Source organism: Neodiprion lecontei, chromosome 4, assembly GCF_021901455.1.
Source record: "Neodiprion lecontei isolate iyNeoLeco1 chromosome 4, iyNeoLeco1.1, whole genome shotgun sequence".
NCBI classification, from domain to species: Eukaryota; Metazoa; Arthropoda; class Insecta; order Hymenoptera; family Diprionidae; genus Neodiprion; species Neodiprion lecontei.
In genome coordinates, this window is record NC_060263.1 from 54,460 (window position 1) to 72,789 (window position 18,330).

The following is an 18,330-nucleotide window of genomic DNA, read 5'->3' on the forward strand; positions in this document are numbered from 1 at the left end:
CAGTACCCACTGTAACAAAACATTTCCACAATTATGTACAGGTACCAATTGAAAACAATAACAGAGAGATACATCCAGTTCGTTTCTCTACCCGCCTGTTATCACAGTTTCTCATGATAGTGGGGGAGATCCACGGCGAAGGAACACGACGAATCACTTCAGCACGCGGCATGCCGCATCAAAACCTCTTGCAAATTAACCGTTATCGCGGCAATCAAATAGTCTCTACATACACTAACAAATTTTTATGCGATCTCGGTAAAAGTCTTGGAACTGTTCCGGCTTTGCTGTCGGGGTTACGGGTCGCATCGAGTCCATATCCTTCAAATATATCCCGCAAGTAAGCCAACCCGCATAGGCTACACCCCGGCAAACCACAAAGTAATAGCTGTCGTTCGGAGGAGATTGGGTCCTCGTGTATACGTGTTTACCTAGGTGCATATATATACACACACACACACACACACACACACACACACACACACACACACACGTATATAGACATGCGCATATAATACCGTATATCCGAGCGTGCGCGTACATGTAGATATTATACATACATGTATACATATGCGTATAAAAATATACGTCCCCCTACGTATCTGCACGTAGGTATAGGGATAAACTATAGGTATATACACCCGGTCACCGGTCGCCGGTCGCAGGGAGCGAGGGCGGGCGGTTCGGTAAGCCGATTAGAGCATCACAGCACACTCTCCCGGCTCTTCGTCGAAGCTATGGGATGCTGGAGGAGGGGAGGCGGATGGACCAGAGACACATTAAAATCGCATCAAATATGCATGGCCTACAGGAGAGTCGGCAGGTTCCGCGGCGTCTGAGCCGACGCCGGTCTAGCTTCGTACGCCGGTATGGGTGTAACGTTGAAGGGCTTACGATTTCTCTAACGTATGGCTAATCGCTGCTGCATTATGAATCCAACATGAACGTTTTCCTTGGAGGTTGGCTTCGGTGCGTAAGTTCCTCGGCGAAATCAGTGCATGGGGATGAAATTGCACAAAGGCACAGAGAACGACCGGAAAGAAACACGCGCGTACGCGGTACAAGGTAATTGTTCTCCGTGTGGTTACAGTATATTATTGCCATAATTGAGCCGTGCGACACAGATGCGGCGTCGATCTTCGCGAGGAAAAAGTGCTTTTAACATGTGCCGCGAAGTATGAAATGTTTAAGGGCTGAAGGAGGGGTTATTACGCCGATATTAACAAAGCACACGAACGCTCCGAATAGACGACTCCGCGTATTGTTAGTAATTGCGTCTCTCTATACGCTAATTATAGGCGGCTTCGCGGTGGGCGGATATTTTAAAGTACTGTTTTGGAGAACCGTTATTTATACCCTATAATGAGATAAACGTATTGCACGAAAAGTATTTTTTAGTGATTTTTTATATAAGGGGTTGGCTCTGACTATAAATTGGTGTGTAATCTACTCTTCGAACGATATGTACACGCGTCCAAACACCGCCTGCGAATTTATTTATACCATAATTTCGTCAATTTGTACAACTTGTACGAGACGAATGGTGCATACCTATATACGTTTTTATAATGCGAAGCAAGGAACACATGACGTGTAACACAGCAAGCGAACCCGTAAGAAATATAACCTACAGTAAAGGGAGCTGAGTGTGAAAATTTTAGTCTTGGGATTGCGAAATAAATAGGTTACACATCCATAAATTTAATTTACAGAACTGCAGTGGAATGAGAGAGAGCGGAATGACAAAGTAGTTTTGGCAAAATTTGGGCTGCGAATATCAAAAGTACCGAACCTGGCTAGACTTTACACGTTTTCGATTATTCACGAGTACCGAGGGTCAAAGTATAATTGGTAAACAAAATAAATCACACGCGGCTCTGTATAAGAGTACCAGCGACAATCGTTTCTCCGGATCGTCGAAACAAGCCGATGGCAGGTAGCTGTTTTTGACTCGAGTTGGCCTTTCATATTCGCTGCATGCTTTTCAGCGATTCCAGCCCTTGTCCCTGTCGTAGGTATTACAAATTTTTTGTTTTTTTTTATACCGGAGTCGAAACAAATCTACCGTCTATGCGTGCCTCAGCCTCGATAATTTTCATTTGCAGGAACGACGAGTTATTGCTTATGCAGAGAGCTGCACCGTAAACACCATCCATCGGGTAAGCCCATAAGCAGCTCAAAATCGCGCTTTTGGCCTGATTATAGGGTAGCAGGAATCAACGGCATCAAAAAAGCACGACTACAACCGAAATCAGGAATCACAGGCAGTGCAGGAAATTTTGAAAAACGTCGACAATCAACCGCGTTACCGCACCTCTTTCACCCCAAACAGCGACAAAATTGGCAACGGTAATTGCGGGGAAACACGCAAGTTGTCATTTCCTCTCCTTCGTCATTCCAAAACCTGAGAACAAAGTCTTGGTCTCAGCCCTAGTCCAATTACGGAGCAATTGTTTGGTCTCGCACACATACATCTGCACGATCTTCTCGTCTCGCGTCTCCCGCGAGACCCGGATTAACGGAAAGCCAGCGAGTTCTGCAAAAAGTCCAGGTCCCCAGACTTGACTGTGGATTCAGCTGCATAATTCATATGCATTGATAACTGGCCTCTCCGTTTATCTCTCATTTAGACTTGGTCGATTCCGAGGATATATGCAAGCTGCCGACGCGTAATCGAACGAGTAAAACCGTCGAATGGTATCACTGGTAAAACTGAAACTGTTGCGAATCCAAAATTCCGGCGGAACTGAAGAAAGATTGTTGTCGAGTGTCTCGAATCTATAAGTCAATAATCGGCCAACCGTCGTATAGTATACGGCTCTTCGGAATGCACGCTGCTCGTTGCTTGTGCTGATCGTCAATCATCGAGTGACCATCCACCCACGCGTGGCGACGTTCGTTGAACAATTATACTGTACGTGCTTGGAAGTTCATGCGCGTAAAAAAAACAAACGTATCGAGCCGTTGTGCCTGTTGATATAAATTCCGGTAGCGAGGCCGGCTGGGAGATAGAAATCTGTATTAGGTGCTGGCTTCCAAGGAGGGGAAATTCGCGATGCATCTGCAGTACAAGTAGGTACATCCATTACACTCATGTACAGGTATAATTATCGTGGACTACAGTTATTATATACACACAATATGCATTCATGCCATCTCTTCGTCGCTTTCTTATTCTTTCACCGCATCCCTAATCACGCTGTAACCGTGCAGCTTACATTCGTACGTTGCCGTAGGCCGCCCGATAACGCATGCCAAGGCAATTGGGGTGGACTCGTCATTCAGCCCGCCGCCTCGGACACCGCGTCCGCTCGCCTCGACTCACGCACCCCAGCGTCACAACTCACCGATGATAAATTCCGGTCTACCGTCTGATTAGCCGTATTTTCAAATAACCTTACAGCCGAGGAGATATACCTACACGGTACATTTTATCACCATTTTTAACTTCGACACTCGGCGGTGAAGGAATCGCGGACTGTCCAGTAGATACATCCACGAGCGAGTCCGAGATTCTTCCGTACAGGGTTATTTTTTTCAACCACCCCAAGCCGATATCTCAGGAAAAAACGTGATACGCGGAGAAAAGTTGGATAAAAAATGTTCAGAGTTCGAAGGGAGAAAAATTTGGTTGTATCACGTTTATTGCAAACGGAACCATTAGCAACACGTGCACGAGTCGACTTGTTTTTTTTTTTTATTTTTTTTATTTTTCTACTTCATTTATTTATCTATTCTTTCTCAATGGAAAAGTATATTTTTTAACCTCGATATCTGAAGCTGCATCAAATTCTACAAAAAAAATTAAAGCGTTCGCATATACATACGGTCTAAGCTTGACGGGTCATGAGATATGGGCCGGGTGAAGCGGTATAACTTTACATACTTATGGAACAGATGAGAGAAAGAGAAGGAATTGAAAGTGGATATACAATTCTACGTATAACTTTTCCACTGACTAACTAGAGCATTTGCACATCGTCGCTTGTTTCGCTCATGTCCTAATGTAATAGTAAATAATTTAATGAATATAATTTGCTGTTCGATACAACTTTTGGGTTTTGAATCCTTTTCAAATCGTCCGGTAACATATACAGGGTAATAATGCTATTTTATATCTCACTTTCCAATAGTGTCATATACCTACCTAAGCATTATGTTTTGTCCCATTCTTACAGGTAATTATTTTCCTCCGGCAGCGTGATGGAAAAAAAAAACTGAACGTACTTTGGTAAACGTAAATTAGTTTTTGACCTTGCCCGAAAATTAAATTATTTGTATCAGCAACAGTTTCAATCCAGAAATTTTTTATCAATTGCTGTTCTACTATGCACTGTAGATTATGCCAAGACTAAAAGTAGCCGTAAGAGAAAATTAATTGATAAGAAAACGTTGCGTGTTTTTGAAGAATCGAAAATCGACCCTTATAGCGTCTTTAGAAGTTGCATCAAACGTTCACAATGACGAATGGATATTCACTTTGACAGCCTTCAACTATTGAATATCGTGTATTTTATCAAATTTTATGAATAAATTGTAACGATGATGTGGCATACAGGAGCAATAATTTTAATGTCTGAAAATGACAAAAATTGACCAAAAAAACACGCATTTTTGTGTTTCGCAATCCCTAAACACAAACCGATTTCAACGAAACCTCTTGGAATCGCTCTCAAAACTTTGCGTCTTCTATAATATACTTATGTAGGTACATTGAATGAGCACCTTGAAATTCGACAATTCGATTTTCGAGCATCGTGATAAGAATTCTTAACGTTACGACGGTTTTATCCGTCTGCAGACTCCGTACCGACTCTTGTTTGTCTGCTGGATTAGTGAATCTTATTTCTGCATGCGATATACACGTATGTACGTACATAGGCATATATTCGGTTTTTTTCCCCCGAAATACGTCAAACGCCACGATAACCAGACGATCGGAGCCGAATAAAGTCCGGGCTGTACCTATACTTGTATCGGTTTCATTATGAATCTGAAATTTCTTTCCAAAGCCGACAGATCCGACGAGGCTCAGTCTTGAACTGTCGTTCGAAAATTGTCAAATAGTCTTCAACCTTCGCCCCGTATCCCGCGGTGGTCCTGTCGGGTCTACAGGTTCAGCGCGTCGCAAAACTGTTACTGTAGATCGGCATAACGGGGATCTCGGTTGGACGCGGCGACACGGCCGAGCCGGAGAGTGGCGCGAGGGGGGGAGGGGGATTCAGCCAATCGTAGCCCGGAGCCGGGAGCTCCGGGGCGGGGCTTCGGGGTATAGGAGAGGTGACGCGCGCGGTACAGGCGTCAAACGGCGTCTAGCCATCGCCGGCACGTCGCACGTCTCGAGGCAGGCCGACGTGGCGCAAAGCCGAACGAGGCTTTTGCAGAACGTTATCACGGGGCTTTCTTCTTGGAACCGGCAGGACGAGCAACGAATACTGTGACGATCTGAAGGCAGTGCAAAAGTGACAGACGCCGTTTTACCACCAAAGTAACCAGAAATCATACGAGACAATCTGCATTTTCCAATTCTGCTCCGTCGTCGAGGAACTACGCATCCCGGACGCATCGGCGAACTGAATCTCGGAGCCTTATACCGCGGGTCTAAGGCTGTCGAAGATTACAAGATCAATCAGGGAAGAGGTTGCACCGATTTCTGTCAAGTGCAGAAATTGGCCGAGAGCGGAGATTGGGAATGTGGAGAACGCGCGTTCGATGAAACCCGTGGCAGATAGCGAGGCTCGTGACTCGAGAGTAACGGCGAACGAACGACCGACGTCGGACCGTTAATCTTAGAGAAGAAGCGCGAAACCCGCAAGGACCCTCGGAACGAGCCGCGATCCGAGCGAGGGGTCAGGATGCTGCACGGGACTTTGCCGCGGGCGTTCGTATCACCGGGGATCAAGTACCTCGCGGGTGGTTACGGGTACGGCGATGACGGGTCGGGATACGCGGCCGCCTACGCCGGCACCTCGTCCTTCGAGGCGGAGCAGTACTCGGTTATACCGGATCAGCACCACCACGCGTTCCCCACGTGGCACACGGTCCAGCGGCCAGCGTCGCCGAGCCCCCTGGACTTGTCGCTAAAGCCGAGCCCCGGCAGAGCGGAGATGAGCACGATCGACCACGAGCCCGAGGTAAATCTGCGTCGGGAGCAGACGGTGGTGACCGAGGGATTCGAGCCGGAGTCGAGCGGCTATTCGCCGCCGCGAGTGCCGACAACACCGCAACACCACCTTCAGGGCATCAGCGCGCCGATGACACCGCCGAGCACGCCGTCGCCGCCGCAGTGCCCGAGGAAACGGCCAAGGGAGGATCCGGGCTCGGGTGGCTCCCCGGCGTTGGCCCTGCACGGCGACAAGGGCGAGAAGGGCGAGAAGGGGGGGCCGCAGAGGTCGAAGAAGAAGCACGCGAGACGATTGAAGTTCGACGAGGACACGAGCAGCCCCGTATCCGGGACCGTTATCCTCGGTCCCGACGAGGCGGTCGTTACCGGGGACATCGATCCCGCCTTCAACGTCGTCGAGGTTACCGTGGAGGCGCGGGCCGAGTTGGCAAAGATCGAGAACCGGCTTGGGCCCTACCAGTGCAGGCTCTGCCGGCAGCTGCACGGGGATGCCTTCCAGCTCGCGCAGCACCGCTGCTCCCGTATCGCCCACGTCGAGTACCGATGCCCGGAGTGTGACAAGCGGTTCTCCTGCCCAGCCAACCTCGCCTCCCACCGCCGCTGGCACAAGCCCCGGACCTCCAACCTGCAGCCCGACGGCCCCTCCAGCCAGCCCGCGAGCATCGGGGCCGAGTTCGCCTGTTCGAACTGCGACGCTAAGTTCGGTCGGCAGGCCGCCCTACGCAAGCACCTCGCCGCACAGCATCCCGAGTCGGCGGCACCGGCGCCCGCGGCCAGCGGGACAAACGGCGCGCACCTTGCAGTTTCGGCCCTGACCTGCGAAGCACCCTGACACCAATTTCCTGCGAGACCATTGCCCAGGAGGCCGGGACCCTACTGGAGATTCGGTCTTGATCTTATGTGAGACCGGACGGCGACGAGGCGGACGGTTTTTCGGATGGGTGGAAGGGGCGGGGGTTACCGGACATTCAGGGCATTCGAAACAAGTCGTGAGTAATAAGACAAAATTTTCGGACTTCGGCTGGCGTGCAGGGGCTTCGCGGCTATAGCGCCGCCGTCAACGCTGTCATTATCGTTACATCGTTACTGTTCTTATCGCTTCTATTATTCTTGAGATAAAGTCGTTTTTAGCTCTGGATGCTTTGCTCTCGTCAGCCGAGAGACAAACAAATTACCGAAACACCGTACGCCACTGGCATGGCGCTTCGAACGGGGTGTAGTAAGTATCGTTCTAGGCCACACGTTCACATCGGCATTATGGCATAGGTATGTCATTGCGGTACCTTCAGATTTTTCATTTACGTACCTTTGCTCGCGATATTTTCGGCCCGTTTGCTAAATTCGCCAACTGTGGCAGTTTTCGTAACAGCGATTCTCGAGAGAGATGCCACGCTTCAATTGAGCAACAGACAAACATCGCATCTACCCGTAAGCAAATGTAAATAGTCAAATTCAGCGCATTGTATACGTGTTCGGCTGATAAGTTTCTCATTCGCTCTGAAAGGTATTCGTTATTCGGACTTGACGAATCGAATAAATTACATGTATTGTATCCATCGATCGTTTATTTTTCACGATTCAGTTGGTTATCCGTTCCAGATTTTCCGATTGCTCTCCGTGTTAATATTGTACGTTTAATTATGCAATGCCGGTCAACTGATCTGGTTTATAATAAGGGGGAATAAACAACTTTTCAAAAACGATCATACCGTTCACCGTCAACACTAGAGTCATATACGTATGTCTGTTGTATAACGATGGGATCGACATTGTCACCCGATTATTGTTCATAAAATTTTATATTTCAAGAAGAATTGTGGAACATGAAAGAAAAACAATTCTAAAATGAATGTGAAACATTGTAAATCGTTGTACATTTATTAGTTGTAACGAGAAAAATTGATAGATTATAAAATAGTATACGCGGTAATAGTACCTGTACATTGTAAATGTGTAGATAGCATCGCAGTGGGTTACTCAAGAGTATGATACTGAGAAAAATATTATTAGAAATAATCAAGAATCGATGACAATTATATGGTATTCTTGTTGACGGAAGGTGATGTTACGTAGATCGATTAAAAACCAGAGCCAAAAATTTTCTAGAAGCTTCTCGAACAGACCTTACGTTCTTATGGTCGTATGTAAAAACGTTTTTTATAGTCGTATATTTTCACCCGGACCAGTCAATCATCGCGGGTGAGTACCTACTGATAATAATGAATGCAGATTGGTAAGTGATGATTGATTCACGGTCGTACAGCTAACGATATCAAAGATAATTAAGGCAACCGCGCATATAACAGTTTAACGTATAAAGTCCGACCTTAGAATCACCGGATCTAATTGTAAAATCTGCGATATATGTGATTTCAGCGTCGAAATGCGCATCTAGTCGGTAACGTCTAGTCAAAGTAAAAGTCTAGTCTGTCATAGGTGTAACGTTATCTAGTTTCTGTAAATTATTTAAACAAATATCTCTTGTCCAGTCATATCGCATTGGCGTAATTTTAATCAAAGAAGAATAACCGCACTACGATACGTATAGGTGCATATTACACGGTGCAGAAGCCAAGAAGTTGATCGTCCGACCTAAAACCCAACAACAGATGGTCTGGCGACCCAAGGACATATCGTAATTCGAAACTATCACGTGAAAGTGTGAGGGAATCGTCACTGGTATTTTGCGTGTAAAGGTACATACATAGTTGATAGTCATACACTGGTTGAAAATAATTATGACAGTAATTATCTGTAATTACTATATACATGTAATTGCTATTTGCAAATTGAATGTGGCATGTTGGGTAAAGTTTTTGAATACGCGTGTCTGCTCTCTGTGTCTGTATGTTTCTCACTACCTGCCTTGAAATTCGACAGAATGCCTCTATGGCCGAGATTTGAAAATTAGGAAAAGAGGGAAATTTATTGTCTCTTTCCGGCTTTCCCTGGATTGGACGCGGAGGTATCGAAATTCCTGCCAAAATTAAAAGGTACGGCGAGGATGCCTTACCCGTCAACTAGGACTACAGACCCTTGAAAACTCATCGAATACAATTAAATATACAATTGGGAATGTTTTGCTGACAATGAGCTATTCACTAGCGGCTCGGTCACCCCAATCTCTGCAATTCGAGCACCGGGCACCGCCTCTCTCAAAGAGCCCTTTCGGTCCGAACGACCGGGATAATTATTCAGTAGTAGATCTAACAAGTATAATTTCTAGTCAAGCTGACCGAATCATCGTAAATGTTTAGCTTTAGCTGTACGGTATAATCAATCCTGTGTCGTAGATTAATATATCTCTTATCTATCGAAGGATGATTCAATTATAGGCATATCAGATCAGCGACAATATTTCTAGTCAGAATGGTAGCGTTTGGTGAAAAAAAGTAACCGTAATAAAAATTATTCTACTTGATCGGCTTCACGATGAAATCAGCTAACATACGGATCAAATGTGAGCAATAAAATACTCAACCTATCGAGAATCTAGTCAGTTTCGGCGACTGATGATTTACCGAAAACAACAGTCTCATCATATTTAACAAACTTACTTTGGGATTAATGCAATCGCGTTCAGCATATGATATCACATAAGACTTACTTTGCATTGCCGAATTATCCCTATTATTCATAATAAACGTCCCATTCCCGAATCGCATTAACATACTTGAAATGCATCTGCCGGTCGTACTAATTTCATCACCGAAAAGTCGCGATTCAAAATTTTTCAAATGTAATAAAGTGCAACAGGCTGACATACGACTAATTCCGAGCGCAAATAACCGATACAATTAATTTATTCATATTGCGGCTACCCACGCGCCGATATTGTTGTACAAGTATACCGGATATACAATGAGTGTGTGTGTGTGATACGTATCGAAACGTACGAATATCCCAAACTAATGGTAAAATTGTACGCGTACTTGGGATTATTAGAATAGCCTGTCTAACATACATCTGCAGAGGTGGATTTTGGCCTATCAAGGACGCACGTGTCATTTGTACGTTAAATAGATGTTAACAGACAGCACCGATCGCCTTTAACGGGCCTGCAGCCGTCCACCTTCGTAGGTGTGCATCTGCGTAAAATAAAATACCTACGACTATTGCGATTTCATCGTCAATTGTTAAGAATTATTATTCAACCATAATAAATATAAGCAAAAGAAAACATGACTACCCCCATATTTGTACATAGATTTGATTTCGTAAATAAATATACTCTGAAAGTCAGCATTATAGTTGAGTCGATACTGCTCCCGCACAATTCTTCCTGAATTCCATTTCCCGGGTCACGTTCAACTGTGCTGGATTGTTCATCCCGACCATTTCCTTCCATCGCCGCATCAACAAACGTCCGACCGGTCCATTGTACGAAGGATGTTTTCATATTCCATGAGGGTGAATCGACAGGTAGGGTGAAGAAATTGACGTTACGTATGAAACTTAGGTTTCTGTTGAAAATCTCATCCCGAAAGCGATGCACGATAAAGCAGTTCGGAGGTTGCACGAAGCAAGTATCGGTTGGGGACGTCCAGCTTGGCTGACTTGATAAAGTATTAAAAGATCTCCGCCTATATGCTCGCAACGCATTGCCAAGGGATCAGGCTCGTCTTCCTATTGTACGCTCTGCCACGCGAGCACCCTGCCTGTCCGGTAACCTTTATGTGACCGAATCAGAAAATCCCGTAAAGGTAAGTCGCGGCATGGCGGCGGCCCGCCGAATCGGAGTAGGGTCTGTATCGAGTCCGGTGAGAATAAGGGTGAACAAAATCGGGAGAAATAAATAGAGTCCTTTCGAATTAAGGTCTCTCGGCAGAATTTCGACTCGTCGTTATTACCGTTATTCTTGATTTAAAATTGTCACGTCAGGTTACTCTTGAGCAAAGATTTTATCAATATTCTCCGCGAATCAACCGCATGCAGTTGGAATTTCTTTCTCTCCCGTGTCTGTCGTCTCGAGCTCTCAACAAAGAAGCCGAGAATCTACTCAGCCCTGCAGGAGCTTTATATTTCGTTCCCAGCGGACCAAGACGGCGCTTTACTGCATCGGTGGAGGAACCCGCCACTAGAAGAAGCAATTTTCCAATTTTCCTCGACTTTGTCATCTTCGCTTCGCTCTTGCCCCAGTGAAATAGAATTTCAGCCTCAAGTGGCTGAAGCTCCAGCGGAGAATCACCACCTATCCCCCCAGCCGGCCGTAGATCCTGAAAACTTGCCGGCATCTCTCGATCGTGTTATACATACCAATGTACCTGTAATATGATTGTTATAAAAGGTATCTTGTCATCGATAACGACAATAATTGTCCACGGATATTGTATGCGAACATTTCTCTATTCAATTTCCATTTTTTTCCTCACGCCTGGAACTGATCATTTGCTAACTTTTTCCTTCGAAGTATATAATTGATACACACTGCACGAACAAGACGGTCCTTCGCCCGCAAAATAAGGCAAACCGAACCGAACGGAACCGAACCGAACTCGCTGAGATGCACAGCGCCAAATCGGGGGGGGGGGGGGGGGGGATTTGTGACACGTACAAACAGGAGTTGAAGCTTTTATCACTCGGCAAACAATAATAGGAGGTTTGGACAGCCGCTGCGATGGGCCGACCAGGAGTAGTGTGTATAAGCTACCGTAACGCGAGCTATTGCACAATATCACTTTGATCCTTGTAGACGGCGGTAAATATCTCAAGTATAATAACCGTGAAAGCTTCAGGAAAGGCGCTATCTATTGCGCTTATAATGCCGTACGAGCGAGGGAAACGGAGAGAGTAAAGCTTCTTCACCGATTTTTCTTTCTTTCGTTCATTTTATTCTTCTTTCCGCGCTATGCTTCTTCCGAGAGATTTTCATCGCATCCTTGGAGTCTCCTTGTCACCACATGGCCTACGATAATCAAAATGCCTCGCTCGCGAGAATGTGCCAAATTACGCGGCAAGCATTCCCGAGAATATTGGGAGAATGCCACAGTTTCATGAACGAATGGAGGGTACGCAACGGGAATCACCGTTATCACGATGAAAACAAAATGATAAACAAATGGCAGGTTTCTGCTGCAGCAAGCGGAATGAGACGATTTATCGGGTTTTCGGAACGTGTCAATTATAGGAAGTTGGAATATGTTAGCGGAAAACTCGAGTGACGAAAGGATCGATCTTTCTTCGCGGATTTGGAAAGGATGGCGAGCAACGGCGGTGAAGTGGAAATGTAGGTGGTAAGAGATACGCAAAAAGGGAGGAAGAAATAGATTTTTATGGATAATTACGTCTTTGATCACCGCGCACGCGAAGCAGGGAGGAGGGTGAAACCCCGGTGGAATTCTAAGGATATATACGTACGGTGTATACCTATATCAGTAACGCGTGCGTTGTATGGACCGTCGGAGATTTGGTATAGCGCGACGTCTTTTCAAAGAGCATGATTATTTTCGCAAAGACGGAGGCGGGAGGAGTGGAGACGAAAGGAATTAAAGAAAATGTATTTCAATCCTCCGCATTCATGAGAAAGAGATCAGCGGGTTTCGCATGACCCGTGCAGTCGGTATGAGAGAGTCCGAATCGAAGAAAGAAAGAAACGAGAAAAAGTGGGTATACCTATACCAGGAGTACGAATAGATCTGCCGCGAGGGGAGCGTGTGTGCCTCTATGTACCATCTCGTAAATCCCATGCAGGGTTCTTGAAATACAGACGTGGGCGTGTGTGCCCAACAGCGGTGAGCACGGAGCGTCTTCGTAATTCCCCCTCGCTCTTTGATACCTCGAATCACGATAACCTACGCCAGTCCTTCTCCCGCGGCCTTCATGCACCATCAATATGATCCCGTCGAAAAGAAAGAAATAAATGTCACTGTAATCTCGGATTTCGACTCGGTACAACAACAAAGAGACCCGCCTATTGCGAATTCTTTCCATCCCTCGAGGTTCGTACAATTTGTCGGAAAATATTTGTAAAAATCTGTAGACGATGTTGTTGCAGGAAAAAAAAAAAAAAAAATAACAAATATATACAATAGTAAAATATAATCACTTCAAAACTTGCGGCAGAAAATTGATTAAGGATGCTCGCTACCCGTATCGGAGGGAAAAAGATTGACGGTTTGCTGCAGGTATGAGATTGTTTAAAATGGCGCAACGAGAGCGGGGGAACATTGGACGGATGAACATGATGGGACAGGATGAACACACTTTCCGTTATTTCCTGTGCGGATATATGATTTACCAGAAAGAATGTCCCCTCGCTCCGATTCCCTGTATACCTTGCTCCCTGCTCGGCAGGGAGGACGGTCGAATCCAGGATCGTTTTGTATTTCCGCCCGAATGACCATCGGGCAAAACCACCCGTTGCGCTGGGTAGAAACGACCCTCAAAGGAGACCGCGTCCTCGCCCCATAGCCAGATCGACAACGAGGAGAGATAACTCGAGTTTCTCTAACGATGTGGTCAAGCCCGAGTGCGACACAGGCCCTCGAAAGTCTAAGGTGCGAATTGGTCGGGCCGTCCCTATAGTTGTCCGTTTGGCAGACCTTCTCTTTCAAGCTCTGTTTAATTTATTGGCCTATAATTGCAATACACCGCATTGCGGATTGAAAAACAACAACTGCTTTCGAGTTAATCAATTCGTCCTCGGGGTCGAAGAGGGGTCAGATACGGAGCAGAGTGAAGGTGGAGAAATATTTTTGAGGTATTCGAGCTCGCTCGACGGTTGACGTATCCTGTAGGAGAAGGCATAATTGCCCCCAGCGAGATATCCGTGGTTATGACGCTTCGCCTGAAAAAGGATAGAAATTCTCAGGTCCAGGGGCGGAAAATTAGAAAGGTTCTGTTTGCTTTGTGCGGGTATAATCTTGCGACAAGGTTTCCTCCTGTTTCGATAGACGCTGGGGCCTTGGCCCCTATCTGTAATCAGGCCCCGTTCTGCGGCCCTTCTCTCGCACATAATCAACTCCTCGGTGAGCCTTTGGACTGCTTTTTCGACCTCTTCATCGATGACATCGTCAACGAATCTGTCATCCGGTCCTACGGACATCGCCGCGAGGCTCCGATCATCCCCTGGCAGAAGTGCCTCCTTTCTTCCGTCGTAGTCGTGCTTCCGGGGCTCGGACTCGTGGAGCGAAATGTCCGTCGACTACCCCGAGTCGATCAAATCGACGCCTATCCAGGGCTTCGCATTTTCGGACCATTTCCACGTCCCCCGAAGCCGAGAGATTTCACCGTTGGCGTACGAGGAAAGTTCGAAATCCCGGTCTATCCGTCGTTTTATTTCGCCGAGCAATTTCGCCTCTGTCGCACGATTATCGACCGGGTATTCTTCGCCGGATAGAGGGTTCGAATCCGTCGCCGGGGCGTCAATTTTCCCCTCAAGCAGGACGGTCTCTACGGTACAGCGGTTCCTTTCTTTGCACAGGTTATCTTGCAGGATTTCAGCGACTTCTGGCAGGACGCCCCCGTCATTCAATGAAGCTCCGTTGTTTCCGTCAGGCAGTGTTGTAGCTTCGTTACCGTCATCAAGATTCCACTTATTGTTAGCCACGGAATTTCCCTTATTCAATCCAAAACAACTACCTCTGCCCGATACCATGCAAGACGACATCGGCCTGTTTTTTCGCCGCCGCGACCTCGACGACGACGATATAATCCACCATTCGTCGACTTCACGATCATTCGAACTCTCATTCAACGCCACAGGGGTCAATGTTTGCTCGAAACTCTCCGCCGTTCTTGTCGCAATGCGATTTTTCTTCACAGATTTCAATAAATGGATTTTCTTGCGAGACTGAAACGAAGGAACAAGGTTCTTTCCGTCAAATTCAATAAATATTGTTGGTAATAAACTGTGTTCAAAACCCTCCGCATAAAAATAACAGCACTTGAACCTGCAATGGCTGCAAATTTTTTAATCCGAACAGGGTTGTTCCGCGAGCTTGGAACAAAGAATTTTTAAATCAGTCATTCGTACCACACTGACGTCGCGCATTAAAGGATTATGAGATTCGGTTCCGAATCGATTTCTCTGATGACTTAAGTAACGTGATTCGGCCGATCTTCTTCGAGCGTGATCCTCATTCTGAATGCTTAACATCACAGGATGAGAGGCGAAGAATGTACCCGAAAACGATTTCGACCGACCTGGGAATCTCACTCCTCGATCAAATTTCACCCGCATTTCAGTCTCCGTCCAGCTGCTTACACGAGAATCTCGACTCTTCTTTCTTGAATCAAACGATTTCCAGCTCTCCAAGTTTGTTCAGATATCTGAAAGACGATTTCGGCACATACGATTGGCACTCTGATACGATGACGTCTTGACGCCTGATTTGTAAATACTTATTCCAAAATTGTTTGTTCTGTTTGATAGAGCGATTTTTCACCGGCAAGAAGTCTAGCACTTTTTTCTTACGCGCAAAATAACAGGCTTCAGGTTGGGACTCGGTCGTAGTTTCGCTTGCGGAATCCTCACCGTGAAGTAACTTGTAAGCTCTGCCTAATTGTGAACTCGCTTTTGGCATCACCGACGATGTCGACTTCTTTCCACGATTCAGACGGTTCTTCGCACAATGACAGCAAACGTCATATAAACTCTGCAGAGAGCAGTTGCTCGATAACGAGTCGACTGGACCAGACCCGTCGCGTTCGCTGACTTTTGGATTTGAATATTCCATCCTCAGAGAGTCATATGCTTGCAAAATAATCGAAACGGATTTGGATATGGCCCGTCGGTAGTAGCCTGATCGATGTTTCAGACGAGATTATTATCGCGCACCTTCTCACCTTGCGAATTTCTACAGACGCTGATATTATCATCGCACGAGAGAAGGACTGACAAAATCACAAGGGAGATACGGAGTACCGGGAGCAAATCATTCACTGATGATTTATTTGGGGTCTAGGCGTTGATTTCATACCACTGGAAAGACTTTTTCTGACAACTTCCGCAGCAAAGTTGTTACAGGTTGACTGTGAATTGGAGTGATTTATCAATGTCAGCCAAAAGTTTACAGCTGCAACGTTTCCTCGCGTTATGAAAAAATTGGAATCGAGTCGGATGTATAGGTTGAATTGGTGGAAACAACTGAAAGTCGCAAGCAAACTGTCAGTGGAAAACCATGCTTCGCCGAGTATGTTACCTCCGGCAGTGCCTTGAACAATGCAGCCGGTCACTGATATTGGTATTCAGAGCAGAGCTGCTAATGGGCATTTAACAGGCTGCTATCAAGTCCGGGGTCCTCAAAGTCAGTGACGCGCGATGGAATTACAGGGGTGGTTAGTTCCGGCATTTAATATACAACAGCGACGACACCCTTTACAGGGGTAGTTGGGGTCGGACTGAAGCTCAGCAGTGACATTTTGTCTCTACGCACTGGAAATTCTTCGGTATTTACGGAAATTTCGATATTTCGGTTAACCGAAACTACCGAATACGAAACCCGTACCGAAAATCGGTATCTAATTTCCAATACCGCACACTCCTAATATACGTATACCGTAGTGGCTAGTACCGGTAGCATAACTTTGCTGACCAAACCATCCCGGATTAATAGCACGGATAAGAGAGCCGTGACTAGTTCTTTGGCAGGCACGCCATGGCATGACGAACGGTCTCGTGTTTGGTTTGCTGTTTCGTCCGCCCAGCTCCAACTCGGCAACTCGAACCCCCACCGACCCTGGCCTTGCTTCACTTTCAGGCACTTGTTGCATGCCGCCACTTCGAAATCGTTCATCTCATTTCGTCCCTATGTCCCCCACGGTGTGCGTGGAATGGAAATGAAGGGTGATCCAATCCTTGAAAAACTTATTTTCACCGACCAATCACATGCACGTTAACCCCATGCTTATGACAAGTCTTTCTTGGTTGTCGCATAACCTGCAACACCTCCGCAAAGTTTTGCTATTTGCGTGAATCGAATTTGTGGCAGCAGCCCGGAGAAAAGAATAGTTGAAGTGGTCTTGGTCCAGTTTTAAGATTGAGAGAAAAGCTTGGGAACACAGTTCCGGGTAGTGCCGAGCACGCGGAGGCGGGTCGGTCAGGCCCGGTTTGCAGTGAAGGGAAGCGGATGCGTGACAGAATTGTCAGGGCAAAGTGGGGTGTGCATGTTCACGAATAAATAAAGTGAGATTAGAAAGATGTGGGCGATTGCACGGAGAGACATGGTCGTCGGGTATAATCATCGGGTAAGGGGAAAGTGTGAAAGTGTGCGTGGCTGACTATCGTGCTGTTGATTTTTAATTACTTTCTCGAAGAAAGTTTATACCTTATCGTTATTCCAGTAGCTCCCTCTCTTTCTCCTCTCCGTATTCCGTAAAGTGCGCATTGACAACGAAAGGAAAACCATTGCGATGGCGTTGGTGGTGGTGGTGATGTTGTTGCCTTTACGTCAAGAGCGAAGGAAGTATACAGCCGTTTTTCATGCACCCTGAAACAAAGCAACGCATTACTTAAATTACATCGCGTGGCACGTATTAAACGTGTTTTATAATACTTGCGCATCACAGCTGCATTGTATAGATTCTTTATCTTGAATCAATAAAAAAATATAGCTGCAAGACAAATAAGGATATACATATATGTAAGACAAGGTCCATATAAGGGTAGTTGGAACCTTTTTAAATTCTACCGAGATTTTCAGCATATCGCGTTTGAAACTCTCTTTCTGTCCTCTATAGTGGCAAAATCGATTCGAAATTTCAGAAGTAGTGGAATTTACGATCACGCTTGTGAGATGATCAACATGAGTTCCAAAAACTATTATTATTGTTGTTGTTGTTGTTGTTATTATTATCTCAGCTCAATAAGAGTTTGTTAACGGGGAGTTCGCAGCTGGCTCACGGTAAGCCCGCTTGTTGAGGTTACACATATCGAGGCGATCTGTCATCTAAATTTACGACGGTTGGGCGCCCTGGCAAACACAGCCGCTCTCGGATTGTAACCCTTGCGCATTGAATTTTAGCAGACGACGGTGACGGTGACGGTGACTACCTTGTTAAGAAATTTTCATTTTTTAACAACGAATTTGTGAGAAAAATTTCAAACCAATAGATTGGGACTATTCAATTTGAAAATTGGGTTTCTGTGGTTTTGGAAGCAGTTAAAATCAAACCCGTGGTTGAAAAAATTCAAAACTCGTTGAACAATGTTTTTTTATACACTCTACACCGTACTCGGGAGAAAAAAAAAAAACAAAATCGCCGAC

The 18,330-nt window shown here is 46.0% G+C and overlaps 1 protein-coding gene across 1 annotated transcript; it reads left to right on the top strand.

The window, feature by feature from the left end:
* The first annotated feature begins 5,318 nt into the window (after positions 1-5,318).
* LOC107218734 (insulinoma-associated protein 1a-like) lies at positions 5,319-10,333 on the top strand. Its single transcript, XM_046737654.1, has one exon. The coding sequence runs from the start codon at positions 5,856-5,858 to the stop codon at positions 6,954-6,956; it is 1,101 nt and encodes a 366-aa protein (XP_046593610.1). The 5' UTR covers positions 5,319-5,855; the 3' UTR covers positions 6,957-10,333.
* The last annotated feature ends 7,997 nt before the right edge of the window (positions 10,334-18,330 follow it).

What these genes read in the sequence shown, in the direction of transcription:
- LOC107218734 (XM_046737654.1), top strand. Translation starts at nt 5,856, where the DNA reads ATGCTGCACGGGACTTTGCCGCGGGCGTTCGTATCACCGGGGATCAAG.